Genomic DNA, 22,930 nt, shown 5'->3' with positions numbered 1-22,930 from the left:
AAATTATATGAAAGGATCACTGAAAATCAGTGATGACACCAGGTGTTCGCGACAAGGGTAGGCATGTCCTGCCCTACAGTATTGTATGGTGTTATTCTCACGAATACAGCATGTGATGTGTCCTTTCAAAACATTATCTAACCACCTCCGTGGTGTAGTGGTTAGAGCGTCCGCCCGGAGAGCGGAAGGTCGCGGGTTCGATCCCCGACCGCGTCATACCAAAAGACGTTGAAATATGGTACTTGTTGGTCCCTGCCTGGCGCTCGGCATTAATGGGTACAACAAGGACTGGTCGGCTCGGAGTCAGTATAATGTGTCTGAGTGGGGTATTCATGCTTCACTGCGGCATGGTATCTCAGTGGGCTAGCACTATAAAACCAGCTTAAGTCTGGGCTAGTACAAGCAGCTGCACATACACATACACACGCATGCACGTCGTCATATGAGCAAAATATTCTTAAGCACGACGTTAAACCCAATTTCACCTCACCTCAGTTCAAAAAACATTATCTAAATTCAAGTGGTCATGCCATATGCCTTATGATGTAAATCACTGAATTGTCTGACACAGACTCCAGACTATTTACACAAAAGATACAGCTGGAATATTGCTGAGAGCAGAGTTAAACAAGACACAGATCAACAAAAAAGTTATGTTTAATACACAGTCAAATTAAGTTGGTCAAAGGATTCATAGCAATAACCAAACCTGCCCTCTCAACCAACTCCCCTCGGAAAGAACAGGCAGGCCGTGCTACCGGAGATCGGATGAAGTGGGTCCGTACGAACAGCTGAATGACAGGCTGTCCTATTGGGGACATGGAGAGCAGTTCTTCCATCTAAACCAATCCAACCCCAAGTCATGACTGAGCCTCCTCAAGTTCGGCTTCGTTGGAATCCTGAATCGAAACACTTGGGCAGGACACTCTATGAAGGCAAGACAATATTTCGAGTCACCTGAAAAGTAAAGGGCTTGTTTCCCAAAGCTATCGTAGCGCTACGACTGTCGTACCTCCGATACTTGGCCTATATTTTCGAAGCTCTCTTAGCGCTAAGATGGTCGTAAGTTAAAGTTAATGTATGACACTTAGCGCTAAGAGAGCTTCGAAACTCTTGGCCCTGTAACATAGACTTACGGCAGTCGTAGCGCTACGATAGCTTTGTAAAACGAAGCCCTGGAACCCAGTCCTGATGTGTCCAATTGACGTGATCTTCAGCCCAATCCAGACGTGCCTGCGTGTGATATTGGATCGATTGGGATTCGGATGTATACCGAGACCAGCCTCACGGAGACGATTATGCACTGTTTGAGCTGAATCAACGTCATCAACGTACCAATTGTCATTCCTGAGTGTGGTGGCTGTCAAAAAGTGATGACGTCTTGCTGCGGTCAGGAGGAGCCTGTCTTACCACTGTCTGTTGCAACGCTGTCGACCACATGTCACTGGGTAGCTGACCTAAACGTCAGGTATCGATTCCATGCCCTGCTGCTCACACTTTGTCGGACACCAAAGAAATTTGCATCGTGGCATTGTGTTGACCAAGTTTAAGCGTGCCCATGCACCTACCTAGTCCTTCAGTCACCAAACGACGTCTTTAAAGCTGAAGGAATTAAACAGTTCAGTTGCTACAATCCTCACTGGTTCTATGAAAATAATGCGCAACGATCCATGCCCTGCTGCTCACACTTTGTCGGACACCAAAGATATTTGCATCGTGGCATTGTGTTGACCAAGTTTAAGCGTGCCCATGCACCTACCTCGTCCTTCAGTCACCAAACGACGTCTTTAACGCTGAGGGGAATTAAACAGTTCAGTTGCTACAATCCTCACTTGTTTATGGTGTGTTATGCTTCTATGAAAATAATGGGCAACGATTCTGTTACGATATATCCAAACACAGGTTTTCAAGCACCTCGTGCACATGGCGCTCATGATCAGGTATTACATTCTTCTCAAAACTTACGGTGACCTGCAGGAATAGGGTCCGTGAGTAAGGTCACGGCACTTCGTGAGACCTTAGTATTTCTGGCGACAAACAACGTTTCATACCTTTTCGAATGATTTCATGGTTCTCAGCTGACAGTAAGGAACCGATAATTCTTGCAGGAATATAACATTTCCGATCTAACCATCTCCAAATTAGTCAATTATTACGACTGTCCACAGATGTTACAGCCAAGCATGGTTGTACACTTGGTCCGGTCTAGTAAAGTCATTTTTGGCGGTCGCGCAATTTAGAACCAGAACTGGTTCTTGAATATACGCTTGTCACCGGAAATCTGATACCGGAAGTTAGCTGGTCCCCGTCTGACATATTAGCAAGTTGGGAACCAGCTTAGTACCGGAAGTAGCGCCTCGCGAGACTTACAGGCCCTATTATCTTATGCCATCTCTCCCAATGTCGATCAACACTATCATGTCGTATGTCAATAAACCATCTTTCCAGTCGGCTGTTGTTGGGCTCGTCATGAATTCGACTTTGCAACAGCTACAACAAAGTCAATGCCATGTATGTCGTGTACAAACCCGGTTCGCCCATGTTATATTTCCTGGCTTTGTCCACACCAAAAGGGGCTGTTGGGTAGCCTTGTGGTCCGCGATTATACATGGCTACAGATGGGACTCGCAGTCTTTGAGGTAGGTCAGCACGATTATCTTATGAAGAGAGTGAAGCCCATTTCTGGTGTGTCTTGTCATGATATTGCTGAAATATTGCTAAAAGCGGCGTAAAACTAAACTCACTCACTCAAGAGTACCGGTACCGTTATGCTCAAGCCTGTGTCGCAGAGAGGAATCGCTTCGGGGAGGTTACGTGAACTGGGGTGGGATAAGTGCTCATCAGGGAACCCCTTTTAATACAGCTGCTGTTTAGCGCAATGTGAAAGTTGTGGGCTATAGAGATAAGATTTTCGGACCAGTGGCAATACAGTTTTTTCAACGTCATGATTCACGATTGACAATGACTATGATAACGTCGTCCTCACACGACTTGAGTTGCTTTGACTTTTCTTCAGTGGCACAAAGTACTGCCTTGGCCTGCATATTCACCGTATAATTCCCTTATTGAGCACGTGTGGGATGAAATGGAGAAACGTCTACTCTGTATACCAAATCCGCCATATAAAGTTTGTGAGTTGAAGTGAACATGACATGCCATTCCACAAGCCCCCAGTGACCATCTGATTGACTATATGCGTGGGCGATGCTCTGCCGGTCTCACTGTTCACGGTGTGCGTACCCGTTATTGGGTTTGTGACCACTGGACAATAATTTGAAAGTATTTTAATAATCTCCAGTCAACCAGACAATCTTGACCCATCCGAGACAACGTATCAGACCATAAGGCAGCAAACATATACAGCAGATCAAATACTCGAGAAAACAAGAGATTAAAAGATCTAAAAAATGACATTACATTACATGACCACCACCATGTAGCTGGAATATTGCTGTGATTGGCGTGAAACACCAAGCAAACAAACCCGAAACAATTGATCATTGAATTCTTCTCTCTGAAACCAACCAAAGAAAACAAACCAATATTACCTGAATACCAACAATCTGATGGGTACGTGTTGGACAAAGTAGATGGACACAGCCGAATCCCTTGCTCGATAGCTAAACCTTTGAAATGGCTACTGCCAGTACAACGTTAATTGGTATCGGAATAAGGCATAACATTTGTGTTCCGAAAACCCCTTCAATATAATTCGGTAGCACATAATTCAACACTCTCATGTGTATTGTGAAAATATGAAACACTTTTCATCAGTCAGTTATCATACAAGTAATGCAATATGTTATGTAATTTTATGTGTATGTTAAGATTCTCGCAGCACAGCAAAAGGATATGGCGAGTGACCGAGTAACATAGTAACCATCAACCAGTTTGAACATCTCTCATGTCAATTCTGTTGCCTGGTTCTGGGGTATAGTGAATTTAAATGCATTGGAAATATATATATTGGTACTGAAACGTTCTCATATTGGTTGAAACTCATCGAAAATGCGTCCTCAAAAGCCATTTAAGATGTTATTGTATTTGTTTGGAAATGCAAGTGATGCTCGAAATGAACATATGGGTTATGTTAATTAAAACTATACTGTTTCAACTGGGTCTTGGATATGCATGGGTTGGGCAGGGAGTTGAGCATGTTTCAGATTTCTTTATCCATTCTTCAACAAAGATGTAAAGATTGCTTTCACCAAGAATGGACTAGGAATATTCAAACTGGAAAATGTTCTTATTCGCATTCATTGCTGAAACAACACCTTATGAGTGAGTGAGTGAGTGAGTTTTACTTTTAGCAATATTCCAGCAATATCACGGTGGGGACACCTGAAATGGGCTTCACACATTATACCCATGTGTGGGGAATCGAACCCGGATCGAACGCTGTAACCACTAGGCTACCCCACCGCCCCCAACATCTTATGTGTGAAAAGTATTTAACTACTTTAAATGTGAGGAAATTAAGAGCAGTTTCGACGTGGTTATTATAATCTAACGTATTATAAAAAAAACATGTCATGCCACTGAGAATCAATCCTGCAGAAACTGCCTCCGTGGTGTAGTGGTTAGAGCGTCCGCCCGGAGAGCGGAAGGTCGCGGGTTCGATCCCCGACCGCGTCATACCAAAAGACGTTAAAATATGGTACTTGTTGGTCCCTGCCTGGCGCTCGGCATTAATGGGTACAACAAGGACTGGTCGGCTCGGAGTCAGTATAATGTGTCTTAGTGGGGTATTCATGCTTCACTGCGGCAAGGTATCTCAGTGGGCTAGCACTATAAAACCAGCTTAAGTCGGGGCTGGTACAAGCAGCCGCACCTTCACATCCACACGCATGCACGTCGTCATATGAGCGAAACATTGTCAAGCACGACGTTAAACCCAATTTCACCTCACCTCACCTCACCTCACCACACCTCACCTCAATCCTGCAGAAAGTGGAACACTGATAATATTGAAGATGAATACCACGTTATTCTCATATGTCCACAGTATGAAGATCTAAGGAGCCGTTATATCCCATCTAAGTATACATCCTGTCTCACAATTTACGCATTCTGTATACTAATGTCAACAGAAAATGCCCAGCTTCTACAGAATGTTGCTACGTTAATACACCATGCACTGTCAACACGTAAACGTACATGTACCAATAACCCATTATAACCGTTTTCAGTTGTACTAGTTTCTACAGTTCAGTTATAAAGTATATCTCACGGGAATATTTCCATATTCAGTAGGAAATCCAAATATGTTAATCTAAATATATGTTTTCAAGTCTCTCAACACATGAGATGGATATCGTGACATTTAAGAGGAAAATTGATATTTGCGTTTAGGTACATGATTGAGGGCACGGGTGGCTTAAAAGTCTAATAGGTTTATAATGTGTTGCATTTCGGCGTGTAGGGTTGTTTCCTTTTGACAAGACTGAAGTCTGTTTTCGTTTGCTACGAACGAGTACCTCAACGTCAAATTCAACGTCTGATACAATCAGTGAAACGGAGTGAGTGAGTGAGTGAGTTTAGTTTTACGCCGCATTCAACAATATTCCAGCTATATCGCGGCGGTGTGCAAATAATCGCGTCTGGACCAGACAATCCAGTGATCCACAGCATGAGCATCGATCTACGCAACTGGGAACCGATGACATGTGTCAAGCAAGTCAACGAGCCTAACAACCCAATCCCGTTAGTCGCCTCTTACGACAAGCAAGGGTTACTGAAGATCAATTCTAGTCCAGATCTTCACGGGTCCGTTGGTTACGAACCCTACCCCTGTTTTTAAGTTTGGCAGCACTATTCATTTGCTGATGGGCTTCACCAACGTGGCAAACGTGAAAGACCTCAAGCAACTAGCAGGAATCTTTCCTCTCACATTCGTAATTGGGTGAAGCCCATTTATAGTGTCCCCTGCCGTAATTATGGAATATTGCTAAAAGCGGAGGTAAACCTCACTCACTTACTCACACGAAAACCCACACAAACCAAACTGATTATGTGATAACAGCAGCATAATATACAGTAATATATATTTACGAAAAAGAAACCACACGTACTTTGTAGATCACTTGTGAAGTGATATTCGGCACTCATCAACTCTTCATTGTTTTATTACTTTACCGAAGAACCATACTTATTCTCCTATCGTGAGAATCAACAATCTGCCACATGCATATTTTTGGAATAATCTTATCTGCAACTACGTCACAGGCACAAGAGTGTCCCGACAAATAGTTAAATTGTCTTGGGCATATCCCAGAAATATTCCATTATTACGTAAATGCAGAGAAGCGTAAGGATACATCAAAGGTATAAAGTGCCAAAACTGAAACACATCAACGGTATATATTCACATATTTGACTGTTGATGCAAATGACAGAGACACTTATACATTTTCATTTTGATATTTTTTCCTTTCGAGTTCCCACTTTTACATCGTTGACATCTCTGTCACGTGGTGTCAGACAGTTAGATAAGGTATAAAACCATTGGCACTGCGCTTGAATTTTTATATTATACAAGTAAGCCATGATGTTTGAAGCAGTTTTCCGTTTGTGTATATTCCTACCTTACATCTCCGGACTGATTCTGCCGTTAACGAAATCCGACGGTAGTGCCGACCTTACCAGTATCTTGAGTCACATCACTCTCCTCGAACAGACTGTGGACACTCTTCACAAAGACACAAATAGGTTGCAGATAGATCTGAGGACAACGAACGAAAGACTCCAGCTCGCACAGGCAGATCTGAATATCACAAGACAGGAACTACAGACGGCTCGCACAGACCTGCAGGTAACAAAGGACCAGCTTCAACATACGCAGACCGATCTTCAAATTACCAAGAAAGACCTTCAGACCGCCCAGACAGACCTCATGACAAACAAGGGGCTTCAACAATCTGCAGCTGCTGAGATTTTGTCTCTCAAAAACGGCATGACCATACTGAGAACCGAACTCGGAATCGTGAAATCAAAAGTAGAAAACACCGATCCAGATTTTCATCCTCTGAGTTCAACCTCGAACGATTCCCTTCTCGTGTCCTTGAATGGGAGCGTTACAGCGAACCAGGATGTTATAAAGGCAATTGTTCTGGATGTGCAATCAGTTCACAGCGAACTCAACACCACGACACACACAATTTCAGATGTCCAGTCCGACATCAATAGCTTTAAGCGGAATATGTCTTCTGCGCTTAGAAATGTAACTGATGAGTGTACGGCGCTGAAATCTGATTCTCATTTATTCAGTTCCCTCCAGTCGGACATAACAGCAATGAATAACAAATTGTCCTTCTTAAACATAACCGTTCGTGAAGTTCAGTCAGAAGCACGACAAGTTGCAGCAAATACATCTTCTGTGATACAGCTCATTGCTCACAGGCAGCTGGTGGAGAACATGGACACCCAGTCACTGAAGACACTAGCACAAGATACGTCAGCCCAACTAAAACAGTTTGAGAAGAATGTGAACTCAACTGATGCGAGTATGACGGCTCAATTTAACCATTTGGAAAAGGATATGAATTCTACTTCCGTTTCTATCCAGCAGAACCTCCTCTCCCTCGAGTCTGACCTCAACACGACTCGGGAGGACATCACAGTGACGAACTCCGAGGTGCATGCGCTGAGCAAAAATATGTCTGATGTCAAGAAACTATCGGCAGAAACCAAACAGGCCCTGGCGCTGTTGGCCAAAACTCTGGGTAAGATCCAAACATCTATGTATTTGACGTTTAGTTTTTATGGTGAAAATTATTGGTCTGAACATGGAAATTGTAACTAAAACTATAAACCAGTCCAAAAGAAACGGTACCGCCTTATAGAAAAGCAAAACGATACCAAAATTTTAGATTGGTATATGTTTTTCAATAACACATGTACAAAAATTCATTTCAATCAAACCTTTACAATCATTATGCCAGGTGTGTAAAGACGTGAGGGGCCAAAATGAAAATTTCAAACACACATGACGATGCAAATGTCAGAACAGACGTCTCAAAGTCACATTAGTATCCACCATGTGCGATATGCCGCCTATGGTAAAACCCGAATGTTGGCATTGGCGAGGAAGTTCTGAGTCAGCCTTGCCGTATGTATCCTCGCATTATCGTGCTGGAAAATGATTCCACGAGGCTGTTGTTGGATGACTGGCTCCACAATTTGATGAATGCAATTCTGTGCTAAACGTTCACCAACTCTTCGGTACACACGTTGCCGACCATCGATCCAGAAGATGCAAAATCTGCTCTCATGGGAAGACATGACCTCGCTGTTGCCAACGTCGAACTCGCTTGGCCCACACCAGTCTGTTGGCTCGCTGTTGAGGTGTCAGGAACGCTCCGCGGTTGGGGCCAAGTGCTCGGATACCATGTGCCTGCAATCTCCTGTACACGGTTTGTCGACATATCACGTGCCCGAGTGCCGTCCTTGCCGTTAACGTCGCCGTGATGAAGCGGTTCCGGAGAGTACCCGGATGTGACGGTCTTCAATAGGCGTGGTCACCCGTGGTCTCCCGCTTCTCGGCCCGTCTCATGTCCAACCTGTTTGACGCAACCGCTGCATTAACCTGGTGACGGTTATGCGCATCCTAACCTTCGGTCGGTGTGCGTTGCTCCATGTTGGACAATTCCATCAACTCTCTCTCTAGATCGCTGTCAAACGTGGAATTTCTTTTGTGTACATTTTGTTGCTGTGATCCCAACGTGTCAAGTCAGCAATTTTAAACAGTTGAACTCCACGTGCATTTCGTGCTACGGGACGTAACATCATTTTGGCAAAGTGCGCGGGTTTTTTTTCTCAATTGATCAATGTTCCCGGATTTTTCGATCGAATACGTTTGGTTTAGAACATGAAAAACCCTCAAGTATGCATTCATATAAAAAGGAACACTTAATTAAATTATCGATGCAAGCAGCTATGTAGTGTTCGATGGTCCTTGTAGGCTTTACCCAACAAAGGTCATTTAATACTTCCTCAACTTGCCCTTTTCCTTCTTTGCAAGTTTTGCAATCAAACGATTATCCTTTCAGTAGTCAAATTTGGTTTGAGAAATACAGGAAATCTGTGAAAAGAAGCGACAAAACCCTTTTCACATCCATAAGTCTCTGAGTCGATTGTAAAATTCTGACAAGGCAATCCAGTGACTGAGATCATATGATATTTTTTCAGAGAAAATACCTGCACCTGGTTCTTAAAAAATAGTACAGGGTAATCTTGTATGGATAATGTCACTTCCAGTAAAAGGGAATGCTTCCTTCATTAACGTTAAAATGTAATTATCATCGTTCCAGCTTAGATACAAACGGTTGTGTACTCTAGTTTTGGTTAATGACACTTGTGGCTTTAGAAACAGTTGCGGACTTTATTAAAACTTGTAAGAAACGTATAATGGTTGTAGGTTCTGTTGCAACTGAATGAATGACATCACCTCAGGTTTTGACATATTTATGCTGCTTGTCAAAAGCTTTTCAACTGGAAGTACTGGAAGTTTAGATCAATTCACTACAAAGCATATTTTCTTAGATTTAAGAACATTATTTGGGAAAATGACTCTCAAAACAGAGGAAACCTTTGTTCAAACAGTCAGGAAAACATACAATTTCGTCGTTGAAAAAGGTGCAAGGTACACTGTGATTCATATTATTTGAATTCAGACGCAAGTCTATCTAAAACAACACTCTAAATGTTTCTGGTGATCTATTTTCAAGAATTCATACAAAAGTTACCAAAAACATTCTTCTATTTTACACCAGAACCTCGTCCATTGAAATGCAGCTAATGGGAGCATTTCAGCCATTTTCAGGATGCTAACTATGTCAAATATCAAACATCAGTGCTATGAATACCCAATCTTGGTTATCATGAGAAACAGGACCCATTTGGTGTATAGGGGCTTCCGTCAGCTAACTCAGTTACCTCTTAGGTCTTTTTCCGCCAAATAGCTAGAATATTGCTGAGTGCGGCGTAAAACTAAACTCACGCACTCACTCTTATGTATTTTTACAATCATATGTATCTAACTAACAAACGGTGATACGTTTTTAACATGCACCATGAACAAAAAATGATGATCAACATACGACGTAACTGCATAATGCGAACTTTCAGTGCGATGTGTACAGAACCGTACAGGATAAGAACTGCACTGAGCAAAATATAATTTTACTTAACCCTTAGTTGTTTTATGAGCTATGTTGTTGTAATTGGATTGTGCAATGGGCACTGATAGAATGCAAGCACGGGCCAATTTTCGTCAAAATAGAACGGCTAGTTGCAGAGTAAAGGTGTTTAAAACATAATTGCGAGCAACAAATCGTAAAAAAAACCACAACCAAGAACCCGTTTTTGACACGCGAGCTAATCTCTGAAATTGCCCGAGGTCGCGGGGCCATGTACCTTGGAAGTAGTCCCGGAGAAGAAATAGTTCGCACTTTAATAGGCCGTAGCTCCGTTGTTCTTAATTTTATAATCAAAACAGTTAGTGTTCAGGAATCACCAGAATATAGATATCACCTCAGATATCAGACAAACACATGGTTAATGTACATTTTCAGTTTTCAGTACTTTCCTGGTAAGTAAACTTTTAAAAAAATCGTGAAGAAGTCTTTGAATTTTTTTTAAGAGAACTAGCAATCGGCTTACACGAAGTAGCCCAGAAGTAGCACTCAATATGGCGGCCATGGAAGGCACTCGTCGGCCCTTTTTTGTGCTCAATGTGCAGAGTAGTTCCTGGAGACATGGAATGGAACGTTTGGAAGCTCTGGAGCTGATAGTTCGAGCTCAACACATTTTGGGAGACAAGTTCTCAGAAAAATGGTTAAAAACGCGGCCAAAAACTTCAATCCAATGTGGCTGCCAAACAGTGCATTTTAGCCGTCCAGACAAAAGTTTAGGGAATTCGATTGCGTATTTGCTAAAGAAATTTGAAAGTCATTGGATCAGTAGGTTCGGAGCTATTTGTTGCTGAAATTGATTTTTAAAAATTGATTTTGAACTATCTGTCCTTTGCTATTGGGCCTAGAGCTTTAAGATTATTGCGGAAACGATTTCTGCACTGTTGTCACCTTGGTCAATTTTAAGCGATTCTGAGCACTGGTTTAGGAGCTATGTTTGGTACAAACAAAACAGCGGAATAATAAATAATCATTAATAATAGGAACGATTTCAATAGGTCCCCTTGCCTTGTATCATGGAGCCCTGAATAGATTGAAAAATGTTTGGTATCGTTTCTTTTGGACATTAGTTTATATTTTGAGAAAAGATCAACTGAACATCTCGTCATGATTGTCAAATTAAAATTATTTAATGTTAGTGAAGTCTTTAAAACTCTAAAATCAGTTCAGTTCATATGAACCACATGGCTCCACAGATTAATACTAGTTTGTAAAACCTAAAAACTGAAAAAGTACACAAAAGTATCGCAACACCTCTGAACATTTCGGGGGCACCACTCATTGGTTTTAAACATTCACGTGCTACGATCAAATTTGAGAATCACGTGCAGTACGTGTACCCGCCATTTAGCCAAATATCAAGTTTCACCTCGATAACTCGGAAAATCAATTCATGTGGTTGTTCATACACAAATATGGGTCCTCACACCTTACAACTGACAAAAGAGGGCAAGTTATTGGTATGCGGAATGCTGCATGTCACTGTGGGATATTGCAGGATTCTGGATGTCATTTATCGACTATCGGCCGATTGGTGAGGGAACATCGCCAAACTGATGCCGTTCAGCAAACTAATGGCGGGCAGGTAGGGATGACAGAGAAAGAGAGAGAACCACACATGACTCCCAGCCATCTGTTATGCAATAACAGGCTAAGAGATCAACAGAAATCACTACCCGAGTCATGAAGTTAACACAACTTGTTGACAAACCAAATTGAAATATCGTTATCTATGACGACCTCGCTGTATAAACTTCGCCTGGCTGTACGAACTGGCCATGTACTTGAGGAGCAGCTGACCGGTCAAATCAGTCGACAGTAAGTTGTTTACAAAAAGAATGGATGGGAAACAGTATCTACCAGTTTCCGGTGGCAGCTCTGGATAGATAACGAAGTGATTAGGACAAACGGCAGAGAGAACCACAAGGAGATACAGAAGAACTCTCATGAAGACATCCCCGGAGCTCTCCAACTGATGTTCCTTGAAATTCGCTAGCAGACAGTCAAGACCTCATGAGATGCAGTTGAAAGCTGAAGACGACGACTACTCAGCATTGAAGCCACTGGGGTGATTTGACTGTTGAAAATAAACATTAATCCGATCCTTGCACTGGTGTATTGCGTGATACTTTGTTACGCCTACATCAAGAATGGAACACAATACCTCAACGTCAAATTCAACGTCTGATACAATAAGTGAGAAGGAGTGAGTGAGTGAGTGAGTGAGTGAGTTTAGTTTTACGCCGCACTCAGCAATAGTCCAGCTATATGGTGGCGGTCTGTAAATAATAGAGTCTGGACCAGACAATCCAGTGATCAACAGCATGAGCAATTGGGATACGATGCCATGTGTCAACCAAGTCAGCAAGCCTGACCACCCGATCCCGTTAGTTGCCTCTTACAAGAATGGGTTACTGAAGATCAATCTAACCCGGATCTTCACGAGAAGGAGGGTCAGGGATGTTATTGAAGTTGGCGGAGATTACACCAGATATTTACATAGTGCTCGGTTATTGATACTTATGTGATTTCTTAAGGATTGAAGGCCAGAATAATTCATGGTAACATATTGATACTATGAAAAATATGGGGTGTTGCGATACTTCTTTCCATGCGTATATTTGAAAACATTTGATCTGGTATTTTGACTGCTCTGGGCGACTTGGCACTTTGACTGGCCGTACACCAATGTATGTGTTCCAGATGTTTTGGGCGTTGCTTGTGTTTTTTTATCTATTTTGTTTTTTGTTCCATAGGTTTTGGTTCTAGCTGGTGTTTGTACCCACTGGTTTGTCTGCTCTAGATTCCATTGATAATCACAGTCATGGTCAGAAACTTGCAGAATTCTTACATATCCAATAATAATTACAGATTTAACCACGTGTTCCTTTACTGCAGCATCCAAAACCAGAGCCGTGGCTTTCCAAGCGTATGTATCACATTCCTACAATGTAACGTCATTACACCCCGTGGTGTACGACAGCAGCATATACAACATCGGATCTAGCTACAACACCGCAACGGGGAAGTTTACGGCACCAGTATCCGGAACCTACATGTTCTGGGCAGAATTGGATATTCGTTCCTACGGCAGCACTCCATCCACTTCCATCAAACAGTCGGGAAGGACAATCGGCAGTGGTTGGTCGGTAACAACGTCTACAGATGATGAGTCCGTTATTTCCACTACATGTGTTAGTCATCTGCAGAAGGGCGAGGAAGTATGGGTTCAGTTTGAAAAAGTACATGGATTTATGAATTGGATAAAAAAAGTAGTCACAGCCTCGGTGTTGTCAGGTAGCTATGATACAAAGCCAAAATCCTACTTTGGTGGTGCCCTTTTGACAGTGGATTAATTTGATTACCGGACAGCTACTTCAAATCATTAAGACTCTTTTAGCAGTTTTATCTCACAATTCTTGATCTCTTTAAAATAATTTCACCGGCAATCCAGTTCGATTTGACTCTTTTCAGAGGGCAATTCTTAACCCGAGCTCTCGGTTGAAATTACATCTTACGTCATACGTGCATGCATCTGGGTTTTGGTTTGTATCAATAAGAGTAGGTGCAGCATAATTTTATATTTTTTTGTGTTTCATCGAACGACCGATCCTAATTTCATTGCCGACCAAAACAAAACGAAAATATTTTCTCATTCAAACACCGTCGACTCAAACCTAGAACGTGCCGAATCGTCACATAAATTGTTACCCCAAAAAATCAGAGTTATATCCCTTGACAACAGACCGGCAGTGATGTCTGCAGACGAAAACGAAAACAAACATCTGGTCTGTTTTGAAGTATCACCTTCATATCCCTCTTCAAGCTGTGTATGAAATAAGCCAAAAACCCAGCCAGATATCTGGGCTGGTAACTTCAAAAACTTACCAGCCCAGAAGAGATTTAACAAGTCCTTCTTAAATACTAAATAGACAGTGCCAGTGGACACGTTATCTGAATATATTTTTTTCACCCGTCCATCGGGCTGGCTAGCTTTAAAATTAGACCGTCCGACAGAAATCTAGCCCGTCTCGGTCTGTCGGACGGGCCTTATTTCATACACTGTTTCAAGTGGGTCTAGGTCCTCCTACAAATATTTGGGTGTTCATTTCTCAACCAGTGGGTCATGGCATATAACACACAAAAACTCATATCAAGCCCAGATGTGTTAATTATTTTACGTTCCCAGCTGTCAAATTTCAGAAAATTAACATTATCGAATCTTCTCAACATCTTTGGCCACAAAGTTTTCCTAACTTTAGCTTACGGCTCAGAAATATGGGGATTTCATCCCTCACAGGAATTTCTCAAAGCAAATTCTTTTCTTGGTAGAAATGCACCGAACTAAGTACCTTGGGGTGATCTTGGACATTTATCTTTCAAAACTAGACAATATATATAAACATTGTAAAATATTGGACACGGTTATTATACCAAAAGGATAATGGAATATTATACCACACATACTGTTATCAAATTAATTAGCAGAAGTGTTGGGCCCATAACGTAAAACAATTGTTAAATATCAAAATATGGTTTTAGTTAAATAAATATGGTTTTAGTTATGTGTGGCACAATCAAGATGTAAGTTGTATAAATAAATTCTTATTTGATTTTAAAGAAAGGTGCATATCTATAGATCAACAAACGTGGTTTGAATTAATATGTCAATTTCCCAAACTTAATGTATACCAATCTGTAAAGAAGGAATAATGTGAAGAAGAAAATTTTCAGTTGTGAATGTAATTTCATAAAGAATAGCCCTTACTAAATTCAGGTGGTCAAATCACAGATTAATGATAGAGGAAGGTAGAAAAAAAGATCAACGATTTTGTCTTCTATACATTGTTCCCTGTATTGAAACAGAGTACCATTTTTGCTTAATATGTCCTTTTTTGTCAGATTTGAGAAAATTGTTACCTGGATATTATATTGTAAATCCAACATATCTACATTTTATCAGCTATTATCATTAAAAAACCCAGGTGTTATTTATTTTCCAGCAAAGTATGTATTTCTAGCCATGAAAAAAAGAAATAATCAGTTGCAATTGTAAAGAAGAATATGCATGGCACCTTTTTCACCAGTTTTAATTAATTTTCACCAGTTGTACATATCCTATTATTGGGAGAAGGGTTTTCTATGTTGGATAAGTTGTGCCCAATCCTTTTCTTGAATGCATAAAATGTTTCAATCAATAAACACAATCCAACCTCTCAGTGACAAACCTGTTTTTATATTCGATAAATTATTGATACTATTAGTAAAAATAGTTTTGAGAATAAAGAAGCAGTATATCCATAAAAATAGTCCTCATCCTTCAGATTCTTTAGGAATAAAAATATGTTTAAACCCAAAGTACATGTTATTTCGAGTTAAAGTATATATTGAACAAGTAAAGGAAAAGTGAAAACTATCTTCATTTGCTATTCCACATGAGCATATCGGACTCTCTGAAATGTATCTTTCATATTTGTGAGCATTGGGGTCTCTGCAGCCGAGTTGCGGGCGGGAATGAACCTCTTAACGTAAATTGCAATACCCCCACCGCGACTCGGCACAGGTTTGCTTGCCCTTGTTTCGAATAATTACAGAATCCTGGTATATTGCTGCTATTTACTTGACACAAAATCCACTCATTCAACCTTGAGTTAGTTTAGGTCCAGGGCCCTTGTGATGACTTGCGATGTGGTCAGGCACTGTGACTCAGCAGATTGTGTCATATCTCAAAGATATGGGTTATGACCTTGCCTTATCCACCTTATCATCTAAGACTGTATACTTTCACAGGTGTCACTAAACAACAAATACTACAATGTTAGTTTAGTAATCAACATGGCCACTACAGAAGCAAGATATGTTTGAAGCTGTATGCTGATGGCCTGTAAATCATCACATGAACAATATGTGCAACCATCCAAAAAGTATGACAAATATTGGGGGGGGGGGGGTTTTCAAACTACATGTATGTTTATTGCCTTTAGCTCATGATATTGAACACAGGCTTTTTGAAGATCAGGTAGTCTCCAGTTACAAGTATTTCTGTAGGGGTTCTCCCAGGGTTCTCTCCAAGTCCGCTATGACAGTCTGGCAACGTTTTTCCTCAAAACGACAAGCAAATTTAACGCACGAGCAATACAGACAGTATTGAGTAATCGAAGTGCATTCTGGCAACCACTGAGGTCAACCTCTCCAAGAAAGATTCAAAGTGCTCACCCTCCATTAGTTCAGCTCGGAAAGGAATGGTCTCCGGCAGTAGTGGCAAGAAGTCATCCATGAGTTTCTTGTGGAACTCTTCTATCACATCCAGGGCAGCAAACTTGACCTGCATGATCATAACACATCTTGCATTCATTGATTGATTGTTGGCTGTAAGTAATCAAATCTGGACCACACAATCCAGTGATCAACAGAATGAGCATCGATCTTCGCAATTGGGATACGATGACATGTGTCAACCAAGTCAGCGAGCCTGACCACCCGATCCCGTTAGTCGCCTCTTACGACAAGCATGGGTTGCTGAAGATCAATTCTTGTCTGAACGTTCGTCGGTTTGATTTAATTGTGACTTACTTGGTCAACGACTGGTTGCATGAGTGTTTCGAACTCGGCAGACACAGAGCCATCACTGTCGTATAGGAAGCACTTGTATAGTGTGTCAAATACACAGGACAACAGCTGGGTAGACATCTTCCGGGACCGCTTGCTCTTACCGAAGTACCTGCCATCTGGTAGAAACTGACTTTATTGGTATACTTGGGTGAACATTACAAACCTTGTACATATCCTGATCACAAGAGGCAATCCCAAAAGTCCACACATATGCAGTCTTAAGGATCTACATACAGCACGATTCAAAGAAGCTGTAACCTACTTAGCAACGAATCTCCATAGGAAAACCAATGATAAATACAAACTAGCACAAAAGTTGGTCTGTCCTTCAGAAAACTGATACCAATTGTACAATATTTTCTCTTGTGGCAGGGGCGGTGGGGTAGCCTATTGGTTAAAGCGTTGGCTCGTCACGCCGAAGACACGGGTTCGAATCCCCACATGGGTACACTGTGTGAAGCCCATTTCTGGTGTCCCCCGCCCTGATGTTTGCTGGAATATTGCTAAAAGCGGCGTAAAACCATACTCACTCACTCACAGGAGGAAAACCCGAAGTGATGCAGGTCTTAGGCGTTTGGGACGCTGGTTATACACATGTGCACGGGTATAGGGCTGATAAATCTAGAAACAACTAGAATCCACGATCATTGGTTTCTGGCATGTTCATGGGACAACCATGCACTGTGCCCTACCGTGCCTCCACCAAGGCATTTAGAAAGGCAATGGTAAAAAGACAACCAATTACAGCATCAATTTTTCTAACTGTCTAGACAAGTATCTGTGCATGCTTATGTAAAACCTGGGAACCATTTCACGCATCAGTGATAGTAAGATTGTGGATAATTTCATTTCTCTTTGTGGGCAAAAATGATCTCTCAAAAAATGAAAAGTGTACAGATTCCGTTCCATTTATGAGGCCCATTTCATGGCTGATAATAACAACTAAGAGCTGACCATGCCATAGTGCAAACGATTCAAAAGCAGTGAAAGTCGGTAAAATTAATGTGTACGTAGTGAATTCAAAAACAGCTAATCGACCCGTTTTCGTACTCCTTGCACTGCATGCATCATATTATGACGTCGTATGATTGTCAGCGATACAGCTTCTCGGCGGAGAGTTTGGCGGTAACCGTGGCAGCGGGTAATACTTTTTCCAGTTGTCACCCTCCTGGGAGGGGTGATACGGAAACTTGTTAAAATGTCATTGACCAACGAAATTAAAGTATTTTACAAGAGGGTCAGATAATAGAGAATGTAAGCAGTATGACCTGGATGTTCCCACAGTTTCTGCTACCTCCTCTACTGTACATGTGACTTTTCAACTTATCCGCCAGTCTGGAGAACCAGTCATCTGCAAAAGGACGAGGAGGTGTGGGTGCAGTTTGAACAGTTCCGTTCACGTATTCCATTAACAGTTCTTTCAGGCAGCTATGTAGGAGATCTGAAATCCTACTTTGGTGGTGCCCGTTTCACAACTGACTATTTCATTACCAGACGTCTGCATCAACAGTTTTGTCTAATTCATCAAGACTTCAATGGCCGTCCAATCGTCCGATCTGACATTTCTGAAGGGTAATTATAAAGTGAACCAATATGTGGGATGAATTCCATTCCTCTGTATTTTTAGCACACTTGTCGAGAAATCGAAGCCATACCAACACGCATCATCCGCGCCAGCACAATATTTATAGGAACAATAACGGCAGCAGTTATCAACTGATTTTGGGTGATGGGGTAGCCTAGTGGTTAAAGCGTTCGCTCGTCACGCCGAAGGCCCTGGTTCGATTCCCCCGAGGGTACAATGTGTGAAGCCCATTTCTGGTGTCCCCCGCCGTGATATTGCTGGAATATTGCTAAAAGCGGCGTGAAACTAAACAGCTCGATAGCTAGACTTTTAAAATGGCTGCTGTCAGTACAACGCTATTTGGTAACGGGATAAGATTTGTGTTCCGAAAACCCGTTCAATGTACTTCGCCAATAATTTCGAAGGTGATCGTGGTCGTACATATAACACTCTTGTGTGTATTGTGAAAATATGAAAATACCCTCTGTTCATCAATACGTTACTATACAAGTAAGCCAAGCGGTCTTTACCTAACGTGAGTATAACAAGTCTCGCAGCACATGATAAAAAAATTGAGAGTCGCTTAATAACAAAGTAACCATCAACCAGTTATTAAGTAATCCAAATATGTTTACTTCAAGTATCTCAACATATGACGTGTATATTGAGAGATTTGACAGGAAAACAGACATTTGCGTCTTTGTACACGACCGTGTGCACGGGCGTCGCGGTACAGGGTTGCTTCCCTTTGGCTTGACAGAAACCTGTAAACGTTGGTTACTTATCGTACAGTCATACTGTTTATAAGTTTGGTAGCACCATGTATTTGCTGAAGGGTTCCAACAACGTGGTATGGTTAGGTGAGACCGTTGGGTAGCCAAGGTGGTTGAAGCGTTAAGTCACGCCGAACACGCGGGCTCGATTCTCGAAATAGTTACCATGTGTAAATCCTATTTCTTGTGACCCCTGCCGTGAAAATGTTGGAATGTTGCTAAAAGCGGCGTCAAACTCACTCGCTCACACAAAAAGATCCACGCAAATCAAACTGGTCTTTGCGTTAATTGTGTTAGTATATGCGAAAAGGAAACCACACTTACTTTCTGGATCACTTGTGAAGTGATGGTCGTTACTCACCACCCCTTCATTGTTTTATTACTTTACCGAAGAACCGTACTTTCTTACCTATCACGAGTGGCACCAGCGCGCCACATTAGTGTTTTTAGAGTTCCTTAATCTTATCTGCAACTATGTCAAAGTTATAGGATTGTCCCGACATATGGTTTAAGATAGCCTTCTGCAGAAATGTGCCATTATTACGCATGGAAGAGAGGCGTAAGCATACATCAAAGGTGTGAAGAGCCAATCCTAAATCACACCATGGGTATATATTCAAATGACAGAGACACTTATACATTTTCATTTTGATATTTTTTTCCTTTCGAGTTCCCAGGGTTACATCGTTGACATCTCTGTCACGTGGTGTCAGACAGTTAGATAAGGTATAAAACCATTGGCACTGCGCTTGAATTTTTATCTTATACAAGTAAGCCATGATGTTTGAAGCAGTTTTCCGTTTGTGTATATTCCTACCTTACATCTCCGGACTGATTCTGCCGTTAACGAAATCCGACGGTAGTGCCGACCTTACCACTATCTTGAGTCACATCACTCGCCTCGAACAGAATGTGGACACTCTTCGCAAAGAGGTTGCAGATTGATCTGCGGACAACGAACGAAAGACTCCAGCTCACACAGGCAGATCTGATTATTACAAGACAGGAACTACAGACGTCTCGCACAGACCTGCACGTAACTCGAACAGATCTGCAGGTGACAAAGTACCAGCTTCAACATACACAGACCGATCTTCAAATTACAAAGCAAGACCTTCAGACGGCCCAGACAGACCTCTTGACAAACAAGGGGCTTCAACAATCTGCAGCTGCTGAGATTTTGTCTCTCAAAAACGACATGACCACACTGAGAACCTAACTCGTAATCGTGAGATCAAAAGTGGAAAACATCGGTCCAGAGCGTCTTCCTCTGAATTCAACCTCGAACGATTCCCTTCTCGTTTCCTTGAATGGGAGCGTTACAGCGAACCAGGATGTTATAAAGGCAATAGTTCTGGATGTGCAATCAGTTCACAGCGACCTCCACACCACGTCACACACACTTTCAGAGGTCCAGGCCGACATCAATAGCTTTAAGCGGAATATATCTTCTGCGCTTAGAAATGTAACTGATGAGAGTCTGGCGCTGAAATCTAATTCACATTTAATCAGTTCGCTCCAGTCAGACATAACAGCAATGTATAAGATATTGTCCTCCTTAAACATAACCGTCCATGAGGTTCGGTTTGAAGCAACAAATACGTCATCTGTGGTGCAGCTCATTGCTCAGAAGCAGCTAGTGGAGAACATGGACACCCAGTCACTGAAGACTCTAGCACAAGATACGTCAGCAAAACTGAATCAGTTTGAGAAGAATGTAAATTCAACTAACGTGGGTATGGCAGCTCAACTGAAGCAACTGGCAGCCGGTGTGACTTCTACTTCCGTTTCTATTCACAACGTCCAACAGAACCTCCTCTCCCTCGAGTCCGACCTCAACACGACTCGGGAGGACATCACAATGACGAACTCCGATGTGCATGCTCTGAACCAGAAACTGTCGGCTGAAACGCAAAAGGGTCTGGCGCAGTTGGTGAAAACAACTCTGGGTAAGATCCAAACATCTATGTATTTGATGTTTAGTTTTTAAGGCGAAAATGTACATATTAATTGCCCGAACATGAACAATATAAGTCAACAAATGAAACAATGTCTCAGCAAAACTAGGGGCGGTGGGGTAGCCTAGCTGTTAAAGGGTCCGCTCGCCACGCTGAAGGCCCGGCTTCGACTCCCCACATGGGTATAATGTTTGAAGCCCATTTCTGGTGTCCCCCGCCCTGATGTTGCTGGAATATTGTTAAAAGCGGCGTAAAACCATACTCACTCACTCAGTCAGGAAAACTTCCACAATAACACTGCATGGTATGTCGGATGTGCATTTTGATAAATGACCAACTGTCATGGTTGTCAAACTGAAACTATCCACTGTTCGTAAAGGATTTTACAACTAAAACCTTTAAAATGAGTTCAGTTTGTGTGACCCATATAGCTCCCCAGATAGGCTTACAACCAGTTCAGAAACTCTTACGTAACAAATTTACCATGAGTAAAAATAGTTGGCTGCTGAAAATGTTTGAAAACTAGCTGGAATGGTGACGGTGTATTCGAACTTGTCTCACACCAATGTTCGGGTGACTTGGCACTGCCAAATGTTTGGGTGTTGCTTGTGTTTGAACCCACTAGTTTGTCTGCACCGGATTCAATATTTTAATCACAATGAACAATCTTTGGAGAGTTTGATACTTGAGAAACAAACTTGCAAGAATTATTTCATATACAGTACAAGAAAACATCATTTTTGTATTAACCCACCTGTTCCTTTACCGCAGTGTCAAAAACCAGAGCCGTGGCTTTCCAGACGTACGCATCAAGTCCCCAAAACGTAACGTCACTACACCCCGTGGTGTATGACAGCATCATCTACCACATTGGACCTGGCTACGACCACACAACGGGGAAGTTTACAGCACCAGTGTCCGGAACCTACATGTTCTGGGCACAGGTGGGCATTCAACTCTTTAACTACAGTCCATCCATGTCGATCGTCCAGTCGGGAAGGACCATCGGCGGCGGTTGGTCCGCACAAAGGTCTCCTTCTGACAGGGTAGTTTCCGCTACGTGCGTTAGTCATTTGAAGAAGGGCGAAGAAGTTTGGGTGCAGTTTGAAGAAGAGTTCTCTTGGGGTGACATGCAGACACCTACAGTCACAGTTCAGTCAAGTTCCTATAACACAGGTCCGAAATCATACTTTGGTGGTGCCCTTTTGTCAATGGACTGATTTCATTACCATATATTTGCTTCAACATTTTTGTCCAATTTATCAAGACTTTATTGGCAGTTTAATCTCACAATTATTGATCTCTTTAAAATAGTTTTACAGCCATTTCAGATCGATTTTAAGTTATACTATAAAAAAGGAGGGAATATTAATACAAAATTGACAAAAAATCTTTAATGAGATAACTTAAATATGACAAAGTTTAACACTGTAACTAGGTCGCAGTGCGTGAGACGACCATAGATTTTGTTGGATGACTGGTCAATACGTCGTACGTGCCAAGTCATTCACCATGAAAATAATTACTATTGATATTACTGGTATCAAAGGATATCACAGCAATAATTATATACTGAATTAATAACACTTAATGACTTACGATCATCTAATACACACTGATATTGAGGACGAGTAAGAGGCTATTTCCTGTAATCTAAAGCTAACTGAAGAGTGCTGTCATTGAAACTCCTCCCTCCGAAAGAGCAGGCAGGCAGGCAGGGATGGAGGAGTACTATGACGATACACCAATCTTTTTATCCGACTACCACAGGTGGTATGAAGAGGATTCGTACAGCTGAATGACAAGTTGACTAATTGGGTGCATCAAAGTACC

The 22,930-nt window shown here is 41.9% G+C and overlaps 2 protein-coding genes across 2 annotated transcripts in view; one reads left to right on the top strand and one right to left on the bottom strand.

Moving 5' to 3' along the window:
• LOC124277363 overlaps nucleotides 1–6,136 on the bottom strand; it is a 59,529-nt gene extending 53,393 nt beyond the window's left edge. Inside the window, exon 1 of the mRNA XM_046713030.1 lies at nucleotides 6,072–6,136. The gene's annotated coding sequence lies outside the window, so the exon portion shown is untranslated. The remainder of the gene's footprint in view (nucleotides 1–6,071) is intronic.
• A 411-nt stretch (nucleotides 6,137–6,547) lies between these two features.
• Nucleotides 6,548–22,317, top strand: LOC124277372. Its single transcript, XM_046713042.1, has 2 exons — nucleotides 6,548–7,721; nucleotides 21,869–22,317. The coding sequence occupies exons 1-2, from the start codon at nucleotides 6,548–6,550 to the stop codon at nucleotides 22,315–22,317; spliced, it is 1,623 nt and encodes a 540-aa protein (XP_046568998.1).
• Nucleotides 22,318–22,930: the final 613 nt, after the last annotated feature.

The sequence above is a fragment of the Haliotis rubra genome, unplaced genomic scaffold (genome assembly GCF_003918875.1).
Source record: "Haliotis rubra isolate DU_JTF1 unplaced genomic scaffold, ASM391887v1 Scf220, whole genome shotgun sequence".
Classification (NCBI taxonomy): Eukaryota; Metazoa; Mollusca; class Gastropoda; order Lepetellida; family Haliotidae; genus Haliotis; species Haliotis rubra.
This window is presented reverse-complemented; position numbering and strand designations above follow the sequence as displayed.

Bases quoted from the DNA above. Each gene is read 5' to 3' on its own strand.
- LOC124277372 (XM_046713042.1), top strand. From the start codon at position 6,548: ATGTTTGAAGCAGTTTTCCGTTTGTGTATATTCCTACCTTACATCTCC. The intron at 7,722-21,868 runs GTAAGATCCAAA...CCTTTACCGCAG, and splicing joins GCTGTTGGCCAAAACTCTGG to TGTCAAAAACCAGAGCCGTG.